Source organism: Mesoplodon densirostris, chromosome 4 (genome assembly GCF_025265405.1).
Source record: "Mesoplodon densirostris isolate mMesDen1 chromosome 4, mMesDen1 primary haplotype, whole genome shotgun sequence".
Taxonomy (NCBI): domain Eukaryota; kingdom Metazoa; phylum Chordata; class Mammalia; order Artiodactyla; family Ziphiidae; genus Mesoplodon; species Mesoplodon densirostris.
Genome location: NC_082664.1, coordinates 160,846,942 through 160,863,017, shown reverse-complemented (window position 1 = coordinate 160,863,017; position 16,076 = coordinate 160,846,942). Strand labels below are relative to the sequence as shown.

At 42.3% G+C, this 16,076-nt stretch overlaps 1 protein-coding gene across 1 annotated transcript in view; it reads right to left on the bottom strand.

Annotated features, from left to right (window-relative positions):
• The window catches only part of ITIH2 (inter-alpha-trypsin inhibitor heavy chain 2), a 37,042-nt gene extending 24,376 nt beyond the window's left edge, over nucleotides 1-12,666 (bottom strand). Inside the window, exons 1-5 of the mRNA XM_060095414.1 lie at nucleotides 12,583-12,666; nucleotides 10,259-10,333; nucleotides 7,331-7,363; nucleotides 5,618-5,787; nucleotides 2,383-2,487 (exon numbers count right to left, since the gene is read on the bottom strand). Of these exons, the coding sequence (XP_059951397.1) occupies nucleotides 2,383-2,487; nucleotides 5,618-5,787; nucleotides 7,331-7,363; nucleotides 10,259-10,333; nucleotides 12,583-12,666 (467 nt within the window). The remainder of the gene's footprint in view (nucleotides 1-2,382; nucleotides 2,488-5,617; nucleotides 5,788-7,330; nucleotides 7,364-10,258; nucleotides 10,334-12,582) is intronic.
• Between the last annotated feature and the right edge of the window lie 3,410 nt (nucleotides 12,667-16,076).

Sequence of the window (16,076 nt, the reverse complement as noted above, 5' to 3'; positions counted from 1 at the left end):
AACGGTAGGTACAGTAGAGGTAACTGCAACTTCTAGATAAATTTCATTCCACCAGCCTGGAATTTTCTTCTCCTCTCTTACCTGATCTTTTTCTTCCAGAGCTTCTTACAGATTTGAGTGTCATCTGCAAAGAGCTACTAGTTATTGATCACCTATTATGTGCCAGGAACTGGACACACATATCATTGCTATTATAGCAGCTCTGCAAGCTGGATCCCAATACCCTCAGTTATCAAATGATGACAGACGAGGCTCACAAAGGGTAAGTAATCGCTCCAGACCACATGATGAGTCAATTGTACAGTAGGAACTCAAACCCAAGTTTAGATGATTCCAAAGACAGCATGCCTTTCCTCTACTGCTTTTGAGACTCATTCTAGAGATTCTTTATATTTTGAAAGTCTTCAGAAAGAAGACATCTATTATTTCATCCAATTGAATGTGTATTTCCAGCACTAATGCCTTATTTAGTCCCATACACACCAAGTCCAACGTGATCATTAATCTTGAGGTGTTTATGGTTTTAAAGAGAAAACAGCAGGACTGTCAAGTGAGGGAGATTTGAGCATTAGGAGAAACAATGGGTGATTTAAAAAAAAATCAAACAGCTAAATAAGCAAGGTGAGACCATGCATAATCGGATCGTTTGGGATCAGGGAAGTACCATGAAGAAGTGGCTTGGGATACACGGCAGCTGAAGGAAAAGATGAGCACGGCCGGGTACGGAGCTTAGGAGTAGAGAGTGGGGTGAGAGGCCTGATGTATCTGGGTCGGGGGGGGGCAGGCTACAATGCGAGCTCCGTGTTCTCTGCTGTATCCGCAGTACCTGGAGGAGTTTCTGCTGCAAATAAATATTTGTGGAATGAAGAAATAATAAATGGATGGATGATGTGGTCAAAGTGATGGGTAAAGACGGCAAAATGATACTTAAAGCACTTATTAACCTGGATGCATGCTGGAGATGTTCCCATGGCTTGGAATTTCTCCTGTCCTTTCTGCTGGCTGAATTCTATTAATCTCTTTGGGCTCAGCTCAAACATCGAGTCTTCTGTGATTATCTTCTGGACCCCCGGACAGAACTGTTCACTTGGTACTTGGAACTCCCATAGGATTTTGTACCATCTCTACATTAGCACATTATACCATTATATATTACCCCATTATATATTATATATATTACACTTACCTATATAATATATATACTGTAGTCACCTATATGGTATATATGTTATAGTCACCTATATATTATATATATTACAGTCATCTGTTATATATATTATAGTCACCTATAGGTTATATATATTATAGTCACCTGTATGTTATATGTATTATAGTCACCTAAATATTATACATATTACAGTCACTTATATGATATATATATTATAGTCACCTGTATGCTATATATGTTATGGTCACCTATATGTTATAGTCACCTATACACTGTTGGTTCCATGGCCATCTCCTCCACTAGCCTGACGGTGTTTGTTGCAGTCACCTTTGACAGAGCTGGGTACAGTGTTAACGTTCAGTGCATTTTTTTGAATGAATGAACACATGAATGAAATGAAAAGAACTTCAGCTAAGGGGAAATTTGGGCGTCTGGAGGAGGAGAAGGAGATGAAGAAAAGAAGATGGCAGGATCTGAGGGCGGCTTAGATACACAGTGTGGGGATCAGTGAACATTCCTCTGACATTTCTGGTGGGAGAGGCTGCCTCTCTGAGGGTGGCGTGGCATTTCCAGTGTCTTATTTAAGACCATAAGGGGAAAAAAATAAACAGAATCTAAACTAAGTAACTGTGCTGAAAAGGTGCCACCCCATAAAGATAGGCCAAGGAAATCATTAAGACAAATTCCAAACCTTTCTTTCTGAGTATGTGGTCAGTGCTGTAACAAGATCACCAATATTTCTTTTTTTTTTTTGGGGGGGTACGCAGGCCTCTCACTGTTGTGGCCTCTCCCGCTGCGGAGCACAGGCTCCGGACGCACAGGCTCAGCGGCCATGGCTCACGGGCCCAGCTGCTCCACGGCATGTGGGATCTTCCCGGACCAGGGCACGAACCCGTGTCCCCTGCATCAGCAGGCGGACTCTCAACCAGTGCGCCACCAGGGAAGCCCCGATCACCAATATTTCTGTAGTTCCTCTCTGTACTCTGCTGGGAATCAGTGTTTAGTGACAGGACAGCCATCTACATGCAAGGCAAGCTATGTAAGGCTACCACGTGTGAGATCATCCAAAACACACGTGTTGCAGGAGGCCTTAGGGAAACAGGAATGGAGATACCTAACTCTGCCACCTGAGGATGAGGTTCTGTGCCTTCTTGGAGGCTGGTTTTGGGGTTGAGTGGGGGCAGAAGTGGATGAGGACCCCCCCCCCGACTTACCTCACCAATCCAGCCATTTTGCCTTTTGCTCTGGCCTGCGAGTAGAGGGCTCGGCCCACCGTTTTCTCCTTAACAAAACTAGTAAATGTCGTGCCATCCACAGTCCTAAAAAATGACAGAGGGCCTACAGTTGGTCCAAATAGTAGTCTTAGCACAACAAACAAACAACGGTCCAACAACCCAACCAGGTGGACTTAATGAATTATTTAATTATCCATTTTGAACCTGCAGGAAACACGGAGACGTTTGCATATTTCACAGGAGTCCCTTTGTCTGATAGTGTGATTAAGAGAGGTGAGGTGGGCTCCCGTCCTAAAAGCTTCCTCTCGCATATTGTAGTGTTTAAAATGTTTCTTGCTAACATTCATAGCAACACTATTTACAACGGCCAAGACATGGAAGCAACCTAAGTGTCCATCGACGGAGGAATGGATCAACAAGATGCGGTACATATATACAATGGAATACTACTCAACATAAAAAAGGATAAAATAATGCCATTTGCAGCAACATGGGTGGACCTAGAGATGATCATACTAAGTGAAGTAAGTTGGACAGAGAAAGACAAATATCACATGGTATCGCTCGTATGTGGAATCTAAAGAAAATGATACAAATGAACTTATTTACAAAACAGAAAGAAACTCACCGACTTAAAGAACAAACTGATGGTTACCAAAAGGGAAATGTGGAAGGGAGAGAGGTAAATTAGGAGACTGGGATTATCATATACACACTACTGCCTATAAATGGATAACCAACAAGGACCTACTGTAGAGCACAGGGAACTCTACTCAATATTCTGTAATAACCTAAGTGGGAAAAGAATTTGAAAAAGAATAGATGCATGTATATGTGCAACGGAATCACTTAGCAGTGCACCTGAAATTAACACAACATTGTAAATCAACTATACTCCAACATAAAAAATTTTTTTAAATGTTTCTTCATTTTCCAGTTTTACCCTTTAGATTAAGGGTTGTTCTCTTGTGCATCCCTTTGGAATGACAAATGTGCCTAGGATTGGTGACTGATAAGTCACTAGTTATCTGGCTGACTTTTGGTTTATAAGATCATTCTCCTGTGTGTTAAGGATCTGGGGTGGCCTGGGGGCATTACGCTCTCCTGTGAGGGTGGAAAAGAGCAAAGAAAGATGAAGAAAGGTGCTTGTCAATCTCTTTGCAAAGTTTGTGTTTATCTCTCCAACATCTCCCTGGGGGACCTCTGTGTGCTCATGTCACCTCTGTCTCTTAGCTGGCCGTCACCTAATCCGTCCCAGTAATGATTAGCTGGAGCAGTCGAATGACAGAATTTTAGAAGCAAAATGGAACATCTGGCCTTCAAGTGGGCAGTATCTCTCCCCAAGGAGGTATTTAGAAGTGCATGGAGAAATTTTTGGCTGTTCTGATGACTGAGAAGGGCTACTGGCATTATGGGATGACCCCAAGAGTGCTAGACATTCTGCAATGTGAGGTGGAGTTTCCTGTCCCAAATGCCAACAGCATGCTTGTCGAGCACTCTTGGTTCACCTCTGTAGGTGAGAAAAATCAGAGCCAAGGAGACAAGCGACCTGCTTGAGGTCACACACTTGCTCAGAGGCAGAGCTAGAACTGGACCCCAAGTGCCCAGGTCGGCACTATTTCCATCAAATCATGCTAAGGTTCGAAGACCAAAAAGTCTTTATGACAAAAGGAGATAATCTCTAATGGTGGAATATTTGGAACCTTGATAAATAGGCAGCAGAAGTTTTTTGACTGGAGATGGAGGTCTGTGCGGTTCATATTAAATTATGGTGATGTAAGGAGCTATCTTCTCTGATTTATACATTCAGCCGGGAGTACGGAGAGATAAAAATAAACAGATATTTCACAATTCTGTCCTTCATCACCTCAAATCGTCTAAGGAATGAGATGGGGACTAAGGGAAAGAATGAAGGAAAACAGAAAGATGAGATACCTGGAATATCTAGTCATATAGTTTAAAAATAAGAATTTATTAAACTAGTTTTAATATAATTTTTTAGACAGTGTCATATAATATCACTACGTAAAAGCTTTTCCTTCTACATTTGCTTTTTAGAAAAGGCTGACTAAAAAAAATTTTTTTTGGAAATAAATTTCTCAGACAATTTGAAGGATTCAAAATCCATGAATTCCAATTCCAATAAGTCCAATTCAAAGTCACAAATTGCCTTTTGTTCCCCTCACCTTTGTTTTGTTTAGAAAATATAATTAAAATGGCTCTGCCACTTTTAGAGGCCAAAGTGCTTGGTATTTGAACCTTTTATTTTATTTATTCCTCTATTGGCAGAACAGGGAAAGTTTACCCTTGATGAATGAAGCCTCAGGGTGGGAACAAAATTACTGGCCTTCACGATTTGAAAGACATTTGGGTGGTTTAAAATTTTTTTATTATGGAAATCTTTAAGTATACAAAAAAATAAAATAATGTAAGACACCTCCATGAAACCATCGCTGAGTTACACCATTATCAATACTCAGCCAACCTCCATTGTCTATACCCCCTCCTTCCACCTCATTTATTCTGAAGCCAATCTCAGATAGCTGACCATCTCATCCTTGAACACTTCAGTATGCATTTTGTAGGGAATTTTTTAAAACTTCTTTTGTGAATAGAACTAGAGTCATTGAGTAGGAAATGGAACGGATTTCAATTAAGTGGCAGAAATAATTCTAAGTGCTGCCAACCACTGAGTGAATTGCCTTGGAAAGTAGTGAGTTTATCATTAAGGAGATATTCAGGTCAAGCCTGGATAGTTCACTTGTCAGCGGCTACACAGAGGAATTCAAGCACTGGACACGTGACTGGATTTAATCAGCGGTTCTCCACTTTTTTTCCCCCGTAAAGAAACATGTGATAGATGATGCTGACCTGCAACCTGCTACACACTCATATATGGTTTCCTGTAACCCAGGGCAACTCCATATATTTTTCTCCCCCCAAGTAAGTGGGAGGTTGTTACCACAGAGATAGGCTTAAGGATGCTTTACTTTATTAGAAAAGAAAAGCAAATGCTTCACAAATTCTGTTACTCTGAACAGAAGCAAGACACTGGGACCCACCCCAAGATGACTCTTGATGTCCAGGGGGTCCACAGCTCTGAAACTGAGAACCACTGGAATAGGTGGCCATTAAGGTCCACCCTAACTGTGACGGGGTTCGATTCTGTGAGCAGAGCATATCCAGTTTCTGGTTCTGCACAGGAGTTACTCACATGGAGAAGTTGGAGATGAAGGCTCCTTTGGGAATCTGCACGTCGAACACGACATTCTGAGGCTGTGGGGAGTGGTTCACCACTTTGGCCTGGATGACAGTGTTGGCCATTCGGGAAGTGATAGTAGACCGGACTTTATAGCTATAAAGAGTCACTTGATCAACATCTTCCTGTAACTGGCAAGAAAATACAACCGTACTCAGAGAAAAATGACACAGAACTTCACCACGTATTCAATGCTAACATTGGTCCATTTTATTACAAACAATTCTAAGGCATCGTTAGGCATATAACTCAGGTATTACTAAGCATTCTCCTAACTTCTTGGAATACCCCTCAGGCAGAAGCCTGAGATATCTTTTTTTTTTTTTTTTTTGGCATTAGTAAACTTTAACGTGCCCTTTTCAGAACCAAACAGATCAAAGATTAAAAAAGCAAAGTCATAAATTAAATAAATATCAACAACAATAAAAATAAAAGTCAGAGGAAATATGAAATTAAAATAAATAAAATTTAATAACAAAAGGCCTGAGATATCTTGAGATGCCTTTCAAGTGCTATGAGTCTATTGAAAATAATTTTAAAGGTTAGAATACGAGGAGAAAATGGTTGTGGGGAAGCAAGATTGGATTACAAAGGTGCAGGAAATAACTTTGAATGCAGGGCCAGAGGGAAGGAAGGATGCAGGACTGCAGCGTTGGAAGGGGACCTGGGCACTTCCAGGGGTACGGTGGGGTGGTACCCAAAGCCCCACACTGCCACCTACCTTCTTCAACCTTATCTATTGTAATTTCACCTTCTCGCAGTCCTCTTGTCCTCTCCCAAATTAAAACAAAATATGAGAATGCTGATGGATGTGAGCAAAGAACAGAATATCTTGCAGAGGGCACTTTGATGCAGTTACTAGTCCAGTACTCTGGACCCCTTATCCCAATCCTTCTCTACTGATTTAAGGCAGTTCCAGTATCCATATGCTCAAAGACAAAGTACTGCAAACGCACATCTTTTAGGAGGTGACTCTAAACTGTCAGGATTACGGCAGTGATGTGACCCACTAGGTGTTGCTTTTCTCTCTGAAAGGTTTTGTTTATTTCAATACTAGGTGTCATTTCCCTAAACTTTGTCATCCAAGATTAAACCTTTCAACACATTAACATCCAGCCCACCTCAAGCTGAGATAAAACCCAGGCTACGTTGTTTGTCCTTCTTTCCCCTTAACCCAGAGCTTCTCACAGTTGTTGTCAGTTCAGAGCAGGAAGCCCAGGGAACCCCTTCCTCTTGATGTTTTCTTGCCACAGGAAGTTCTACTCCGAACATCTCAGGGAATCGGGCCATTTCATGTTTAAGAGTGCTTTTTCCACACTCACGGCTTTACCCTCCAAAGCTGTTAGGTGTCCTATTTCAAATCAAAACTGTTCTGTTGGAATAAATACACAGTTTTTATTCCCAAAACACCTACAAGGTTGTCAAAACTTGCGAAAGAGGGGACATTTTCACTCCTGGGGACAGCTCTCCCGGCTGCATACAAACTGCACCCTTTCATGCTGAATTTTAGACACACTTCCAAACAGAACTGGGCAAGGGGGTGTTTCGAAAGTCAGGTAAACGTTCTCAGTGATGAAGACAAAGGAGGCACCCGTATTGATTTCTTGATAATAGGTAACAGAAAAGTCATTCAGACATCAATTTTTAACAAAATCCAAGTAAACTTACCATCATTTCTCCAGATTCTCCGGAAACACTCCTCTGTGAAAGGAAGTTGGATAATCATTCTTCAGAAGCGTGTTGCTTATTACCTTGAGGGCAAAAACTGTTTTCTCAAAATATACTTTCTCAAAAGATATTTTTTCCTTCAGTGCTGAGCTATAACTCATTCACTGGAACCAAGACATAATTATCATATATTCTTGAATGCTACTTTCCCACTGGTGTGTTTCTGTGAACAAATGTCTCCGTCACTTTTTGGCTGCATGCCCATCATCCTTTGATACAATGCTAAAACCTATGTTTTCAAATGAAAATGTTCAACCAAACTTAAGCTGAGTAGCACAGATCACCTTTATCCTGTCTATTTGTCTGATTGACTGTTTTCTCAGCAGCAGTCTTTCTTCAAAGCCAGGCAGTGGGAAGGCATGTCTGTCTCTTCCACTAGATGAAGCTACATGGGAGCAGAGACTTGGTTGCGTTTCCTCCTTGGTGAAGCCCCTGAGTCAAGCACGGTGGAAAATTCTGTACTCAACCGCTATGCTAGAGAATTACAGTAAGTCCCCTACATACGAACCTTCAAGTTGCAAACTTTTGAAGATGTGAACGTGCATTCCATCAACGTCAGGCATGAGTGAAATTGCAGCTTGCCCTCCGTCTCCTACTTCTGACGGTCCTTCAGCTCTACCATCTCCCACCTCCTCTCCCTCCTCCAGGCAGTAACTCTCCTTGCCTCTTCACTCGATGCCATCCCCTTTACACCAGCTGCTGTACTGTACTACCATACTTTTCAAGGTACTGTACTGTAAGATTAAAAATGTTTTCTTGGGACTTCCTGGTGGCGCAGTGGTTGGGAGTCCGTCTGCCAGTGCAGGGGACATGGGTTCAAGCCCTGGTCTGAGAGGATCCCACATGCCGTGGATCAACTAAGCCTGTGTGCCACAACTACTGAGCCTGTGCTCTAAAGCCCACGAGCCACAACTACTGAGCCCATGTGCCACAACTACTGAAGCCCGCGCACCTAGAGCCCACAAGAGAAGTCATGGCATTGAGAAGCCTACACACCACAATGAAGACCCAACACAGCCAAAAATAATAAATTAATTAATTTTAAAAATTAAACTTAAAAAATTATTTTAAAAGTTTTATTTTTTGTGTTTGTTTTTTATACATTATTTGTGTGAGAAGTATTATAAACCTATTACAGTAGGCTTATAGCCGATTGTGTTAGTTGGGTACCTAGGCTAACTTTGTCACGCTTATGAACAAATTGGACTTGCCCAACATGCTCTCGGGACGGAACTCATTCATATGTAGGGCACTTACTGTATCCACATGAATGACTGTCCTGTGGGCATGGAAAACTGACTGGCTTTAGAGTGATGGGTGAACCTTTAATGTCAGATGGATTTTAAAGTAATAATTAAGGTGTGGGATATTAGTTTTGCTTGCCTGATTTGGGGTGAGTTGAAATTTTAGGGGGTATTATGTGACATAGCGAGGCCAACGACTGCCTTCTTCTAGACTTTTTAAAATTGGAGCATAGTTTATTTATTTATTTAGTTTTGGCTGCATTGGGTCTTCGTTGCTGCACACAGGCTTCTCATTGTGGTGCCTTCTCTTGTTGTGGAGCACCGGCTCTAGGCGCGTGGGCTTCAGTAGTTGTGGCTTGCTGGTTTCAGTAGTTGTGGCTCATGGGCTCTGGAGCACAGGCTCAGCAGCTGTGGCGCACGGGCTTAGCTGCTCCGCGGTATGTGGGATCTTCTGGGACCAGGGCTTGAACCTGTGTCCCCTGCACTGGCAGGCGGATTCTTAACCACTGCGCCACAAGGGAAGCAGTGTTAGTTACAGGTGTATAGCAAAGTGATTCGGTTATACCTACATATATAACTATTCTTTTTCAGATACTTTTCCCTTATAGTTTATTACAAAATACTGAGTATGTTTCTCTGTGCTATACAGTAAGTCCTTGTTGGTTATCTATTTAATTTTATTTATTTTTTGGCCGTGCTGCACGGCTTGCATGATCTTAGTTCCCCAACCAGGGATCGAACCTGTGCCTCCTGCAGTGGAAGCGTGCAGTCCTAACCACCGGACCACCAGGGATGTCCTGGTTATCTGTTTTATATACAGTAGTGTGTATCTGTTAATCAACTTCCTAATTTATCCCTCTCCCCCTTTCCCCTTTGGTAATCCTAAGTTTGTTTTCTATGTCTGTGGGTCTTTTGGACTTTTTGAATGTAATTCCCAACGATGACGTTTTCCCTTTTAGATGAAGACCCTGACGTGAGGACTTGCCTATTGGGTTTTAATATTATCGGTCTACAAAAAGCCTCGACTTGCAGCAGGTCAAAAATTCATACCCACACAAAAGATGTCATAGGTCAGCTTAGAGTTGCTTCCACAAATACCTCCATTTTTAGCACCTGGGCTCTACATGGGAGAAGCCAAACCCTTCTTGGCCCCCTGGAGAACTCTCCCCATGAGTTAGAGCATTTTGTCTGTGCTGTTGCTGGCATCTGGGAGGAGACCGCCAGCATGGTCAGGTCCCTGAGCAACTCCCCAAGACAGTAGGGACCGTGACTAGGTAGGAGAGCATGTGTGGCCCCAATAGGAAGTGTCCTAAGAGGAAATTCTTCTATACAAAGCAGTAAAACTATCCCATAATCTTAAACTTTGAAGAAAACAAGTAGCAATGTATTCTCTAAGGGACCAAGGTGACCATTACAGTTTGAAGATGAACAGACAGCCATGTGGAGGCTTCCCTTTATTTCAGCTGGACAGTGTTTCCCCGGGGTGTAAAACCACCAGACTCTTTGCTGCTAAAAAAACATACGCTTGAGAAAATGTGGCAAAAATCATCTCAATCCTTTTCTTATTTCTTCAATCATGATCTCTTTCACTTGTTTTCCCTTTTGGAACTGAGGTTTACTGTACCTGGTACCTCCGGTTGTCTGGCACAAATTGAAATTTGCCTGGGGCCAGTTCCACAAGGTCTCCATATTCTGCAAACTTAAAAAAGAATTTAGGATGTTTATTTCTATCAACAAAAAACAGGGAGCTGGTGACAGGCATAAGGTACTGTATTCAATATATTATTTTGTCTTGTTTTCTATATCTCTGGGCGATCTCATTTTTTCATACAACGATTTTTTTTTAAATTGAAGTATAGTTGATTTACAATGTTTCAGGTGTACAGCAAAGTGATTCAGCTATACATATACATATAATCTATTCTTTTTCACTATCTTTTCCCATACAGGGTATTACAGAGTATTGAATAGAGTTCCCTGTGTTATATATACAGTAGGTCCTTGCCATTTATCTATTTTATATATAGTAGTGTGTATCTGCTAATCCCAAATCCCTAATTTATCCTTCCCCCCTTTTCCCTTTGGAACTGTTAAGTTTGTTTTCTGTGTCTGTTACAATGATTTTTTTTTCTCTCTAGTTGCGGAGAGCAGGGGTTACTCTTCATTGCAGTGTGCGGGCTTCTCATTGCGGTGGCTTCTCTTGTTGTGGAGCATGGGCTCTAGGCATGCAGACTTCAGTAGTTGTAGTATATGGGCTCACTACTTGCAGCATGCGGGCCCTATAGCACTCGGGCTTCAGTAGTTGTGGCACATGGGCTCAGTAGTGTGGCTCGCGGGCTTTAGAGCACAGGCTCAGTAGTTGTGGTGCACGGGTTTAGCTGCTCCGTGGCATGTGGGATCTTCCTGGACCAGGGCTCGAACCTGTGTCCCCTGCACTGGCAGGCAGATTCTTAACCACTGTGCCACCAGGGGAAGTCCCTACAATGATTTCTTTAATATATTTGTTTGCCAGTTACATCTCAGAGGTGAGTAAATGAGAGTGTCTCCAAATTTGCTGGAGGCAGGAGTTCATTTCTGAGTTTGCCTGAAGATGATGGGATATCCAAGTAGGGGTTACAGTAGCCCAGTGATCAGGTAGGTGCCTGGCAGAAGTACTGGGTAGATCTTGGGGGCATCAGAGGTGTCTTACTAGGTAAATGTGGACCATTATCCATTGAGTTAGAAATGGTGATGTGAAAGGAATGCCAGTAAGTGACTGAAAAAGCACAAACACATTTGGATATCTTGCCTCCAACTCCTGGCTTCGTCAATGAGATTTCCAACATACTCTGGTAGTTTTTAAAGTGTTAGAAAATATGATAGTTTCTAGGCAGATAGGGTGATTTTTTTTTCTTGCAAATATGCCATCCTGTTCTTTGGCATCTTTGTAGGTAATCCACTCTGTAAGTAGCACAAGCCGCTGTGCCTTCTAGGATATTCCCAGAATACATGCTGCTTTTCTGGCATCAAAATAGCTCTTGGGGCTTCCCTGGTGGAGCAGTGGTTAAGAATCCGCCTGCCAATGCAGGGGACACGGGTTCGAGCCCTGGTCCAGTTAGACCCCACCTACCCCGCAGAGCAACAAAGCCCATGAGCCACAAATACTAAGCCTGCGCTCTAGAGCCCGCGAGCCACAACTACAGAAGCTGGCACGTCTAGAGCCCGTGCTCCGCAACAAGAGAAGCCACCGCAATGAGAAGCCCGCGCACTGCAACGAAGAGTAGCTCCTGCTCGCCGCAACTAGACAAAGCCTGCGTGCGGCAGCAACAGAGACCCAACACAGCCAAAAGTAAATAAATAAATAAATTTATTAAAAAAACAAAAAAAAAAGCTCTTGTATGACTTTCAGTCCAAGACTTTCAATACGTTGGGGATGATCAAGGGTCTGAAGTGAAGACCTTGAGCTCCCCAGGAGTTTGGGACTGACATGTACACACGGCTATATTTAAAACAGATAACCAACAGGGACCTACTGTACAGCACAGGGAACTCTGCTCAATATTATACAACAACCTAAATGGGAAAAGAATTTGGAAAAGAAGAGATACATGTATAATTGAATCACTTTGATGTATGCCTGAAACTATCACAACATTGGTAATCAACTACACTCCATATAAAATAAAAAGTTGAAAATCCTTATCACAAGGGGAAAAAACTGTAACTATGTATGGTGAGAGATATTAAAGCCATTGTGGTGATCATTTTCCAATATATACAAATATTGAATCAAAAAAAGGGTAAATACAGGTTCCAGTAATTATAATAGTGAACACGTCTACTCAGATTAATTTTATCATGAATTTCCATTCCACACAGAATACTGTCCTTGAATAGCAACAGGTAACAGGTTATTTACCAAGCTAACATCTGGGGCCGACAGCAAGGAAGTCTTCTGGAAGTACTTACTTCTGAAAGTCCGTTAGTGGGGATTTCGAAGCCCTGTGATTCAGAAAGGAGGAAGCAGACAAGAAGGCACATGAACCCCTCCATCGTGCTAGGTTGCTCTGCCCAGCTCTCCAGTGCCGGGTCTGGGAAGAGCCCACTGCTCCCTGAACCACGATCAGAGGGACAACAGAGCCGTACAGTTGGTTTTCAAAAAGAGAACTGAGAGAAAAGAGAAGAAGACAGCTCTCAAACTTTGTTCCAAAACAGGACAAATATTTGTTTTGGAGTTCAAACTTAAGCTGGGGGGGTGGGGGGGTGGATCACATACCCAGAGGTTATTCAAACAGCAGAGCTGGGGCGGTCCCTGGGCTGTGAGAGCAAGGCAGCGTCGGACAGATGTGCAGTGTTTTTTTTTTTCCTTTTGCTGATTTCTGTTCATCTTAAAATCAGAGAGACCTAAGATCAGCGTCATCTTCTTTGAAAGACCAGGTGAGGCACATGACTGAGAAATCGAGTCAGAGAGGAAAAAGCTAAAGTGAAAAGCTTCTGGAAACAGAAGCCTTTGGTTTAAGTGAAAGCAGGAGGAATTTAGGAAAAGTGGGAGAAGAAACCCCACGGTTTTCTGAGCAAAGCACTCACTGGCACTGTTTCTTCCTCTCCCTTTGAAAACCAAGAACCTATTTCATGAGAGAACTGGGCAAGTAGCAGTGTGGGAGGTTAGGCACCCCTTTCTTCAGCAAGGAAGTTTCAGGAACCTCTCTGATTAAGAGAACAGAGTCTGTTCCGGCTGCCCCTGGTCAGCCTCACTCAGGTCAGCGGAAAATCAGTTCTCCCCCCAGAACCAGAGACAGCCCCGCCTGGAATCCCTTCCCACCCATGGTCGTGAATCCTAATACCCATGTTAACTAGGATTTATTGAGCCCTTTGTGGTGTCATGCACTTTTCCCTACATTAACTTTAACCCCCGGTTTTCTTTTCAACTATAAAAGAGCCATGTGAGATGTGTACTACGTTTACCTTCATTCACAGTGGAGGAAAGTAAGGTTAAGTATCAATAACTGATTCCACATTTCATAGTTAGCACGTGGAGACTTAATTCAAGGTCAGCCTGACCTCAAATCCTTTGTTGTTCATGACCACGTCCAGGAGAGGCAGCCTGGGGTCCATCTCTGGGATCAGTGTTCCAAGTGTGAATTTAGACTAACCATTACCTGTAGTTCCCAAGCTGGGTGGCCAGTGTACTTGATGAAACTTTTTCTTGAGGCTATACTCCAGACATCTGCTTGAACAGGGCCATGCTGTGGACCCCAATTTGGCCAGCTCCCATGTCTTTTCTGGCAGTTTCCTTTGCCAGGATGGAACTACGGCTTCCTGCCCAAGGTTCCCTGATCCATCACCTGGTCCGGGTCTTGCTGCTGAGAAAACCTCTACTTTCTCAAAGTTCACTCCCACAGGGGAACTTGCACCCACATGCAAACAGGAGGTCTGCGATGGCCTTTGAAACCTGGTGATGTAGGGCTGTTTTCCACCAGATCCGTGCCGACCAGACTCAGCTAGTTTCTGTGGATCTCAGACACTCATCTTGAGGATTACGATGAACCCAGGACAAATAGGTCACTTCTCTGAGATTGCCCTCTGATTTTGTTCAAAGGGACATGGTTTAAAGTTTATTTCAAAAACAATGCAAGTGAAGAGAGGAAATCAAAAACCATGCCAAAAAAGATAAACTGACATATTAAAATATGCAAAATGATCTTTAAAAAACTACAAATTTATTTGTTAAATCCAAGCACATGCCCCAAATAATCAGAAGTCCTGGTTCAAATGTAATATAAAATGCAATTAGATTAAATTTATCTGTAAGATTATGAAGGGTTACTGATGATTGTTTTAAAAATGTTCAACTGTATGCTGTTTGTAACAATTACACTTTATCTCCAAGAGACAAAAACAGACTGAAAGCATTAAAATCTATCTTATTTATTTCAAATACTTGAAAATGGGGGTTACAAAGATGGTATAGGGTTAAAATAGATGTCATAGCAAATAATAGTAAAAAGAAGGTCAGAAGAGAGAATTAAATCTAAGATTATTAATTGTATGCAACTTGTTGTGAAGTACCTCTCTAGGAATTGTTCATCTTGCAAAACTAAAACCCTGTCCCCATTAAACAATAATTCCCCATTCTGCCTGCCCCCAGCTCCCGGCAACCACCATTCTATTTTCTTTTTCTATGAGTATGATTACTTTACATACATCACATAAGTGGAATCATCCAGTATTTGTCCTTTTGTGACTGGCTTATTTCACTTAGCATAACGTCCTCATGGTCGATCCATGTTAACGCCTGTCAGGACTTCCTCCTTTATTTAAGGCTAAATATAATAGTCTATCATATGTATATATCACATTTTTTTTTAAAGAAACTGCTTTTTTAAAATTTATTTATTTATTTATTTATTTTTGGCTGTATTGGGTCTTCGTTTCTGTGCGGGGGCTTTCTCTAGTTGCGGCAAGCGGGGGCCACTCTTCGTCGTGGTGCGCGGGCCTCTCACTGTCGTGTCCTCTCTTGTTGCAGAGCACAGGCTCAGTAGTTGTGGCTCACGGGCCTAGTTGCTCCGCGGCACGTGGGATCTTCCCAGACCAGCGATCGAACCCGTGTCCCCTGCATCGGCAGGCAGACTCTCAACCACTGCGCCACCAGGGAAGCCCTATCACATTTTCTTTATCCATTCATCCTGCTATGGACACTTAGGCTGCGTCTGTTGAACAAGTGTACTTTTAAACTCTTCTCTGAAATACTTCATAATTAAACTTTTTTTTTTTTTTTTTTTTTTGCTGTATTAGGTCTGTAGTTGCAGTGCACAGTCTCTAGAGTACCCAGGCTCATTAGTCAAGACATGGGCTTAGTGGTCATGCAGCATGTGGGATCTCAGTTCCCTGACCAGGGATCGAACTGGCATCCCCTGCACTACAAACTGATTCTTAACCACTGGACCACCAGGGAAGTCCCATAATTAAACATTTTAAAAACAATTTAAAGAGCAAAAAAACATCAGTTTCAAATCAGTTAAAAATATTTTCAGCAAGGAATAAAGGTAAACTTGGTGGAATAAAGAAAATCCCTTGTTTTACGTGCCACCTCATTTTGTTTAAATAGAATAGAGATCTAAGCTAAACAAATAAATCTATGAGCTGAAGGTAGAGCAGTGTTTGCTATGAATGAAGATGACGTGGGTTCGGATCATGTACATTGATTTGGTTTTGTTAAGTGTGTACTGCATGATTTGGGTAGTGAGTTTACAGGTCCCTTCTCCTACCCCCCAAATGCTTGGTCTCAGCTAAGAGTGAACGTGGTAAGCATTTCTGGGGACATACCAACTGATATGGATTGCACTTTCTCTCCATTCCCACTGTCACTACTCTCATTAATTTTTCTGGAACGATCGCGATGTTTTCTAGAGACGTCTTGGCTGCTGTTTCTGAATCCATCACACCACGGCTGAAGCAGCGTC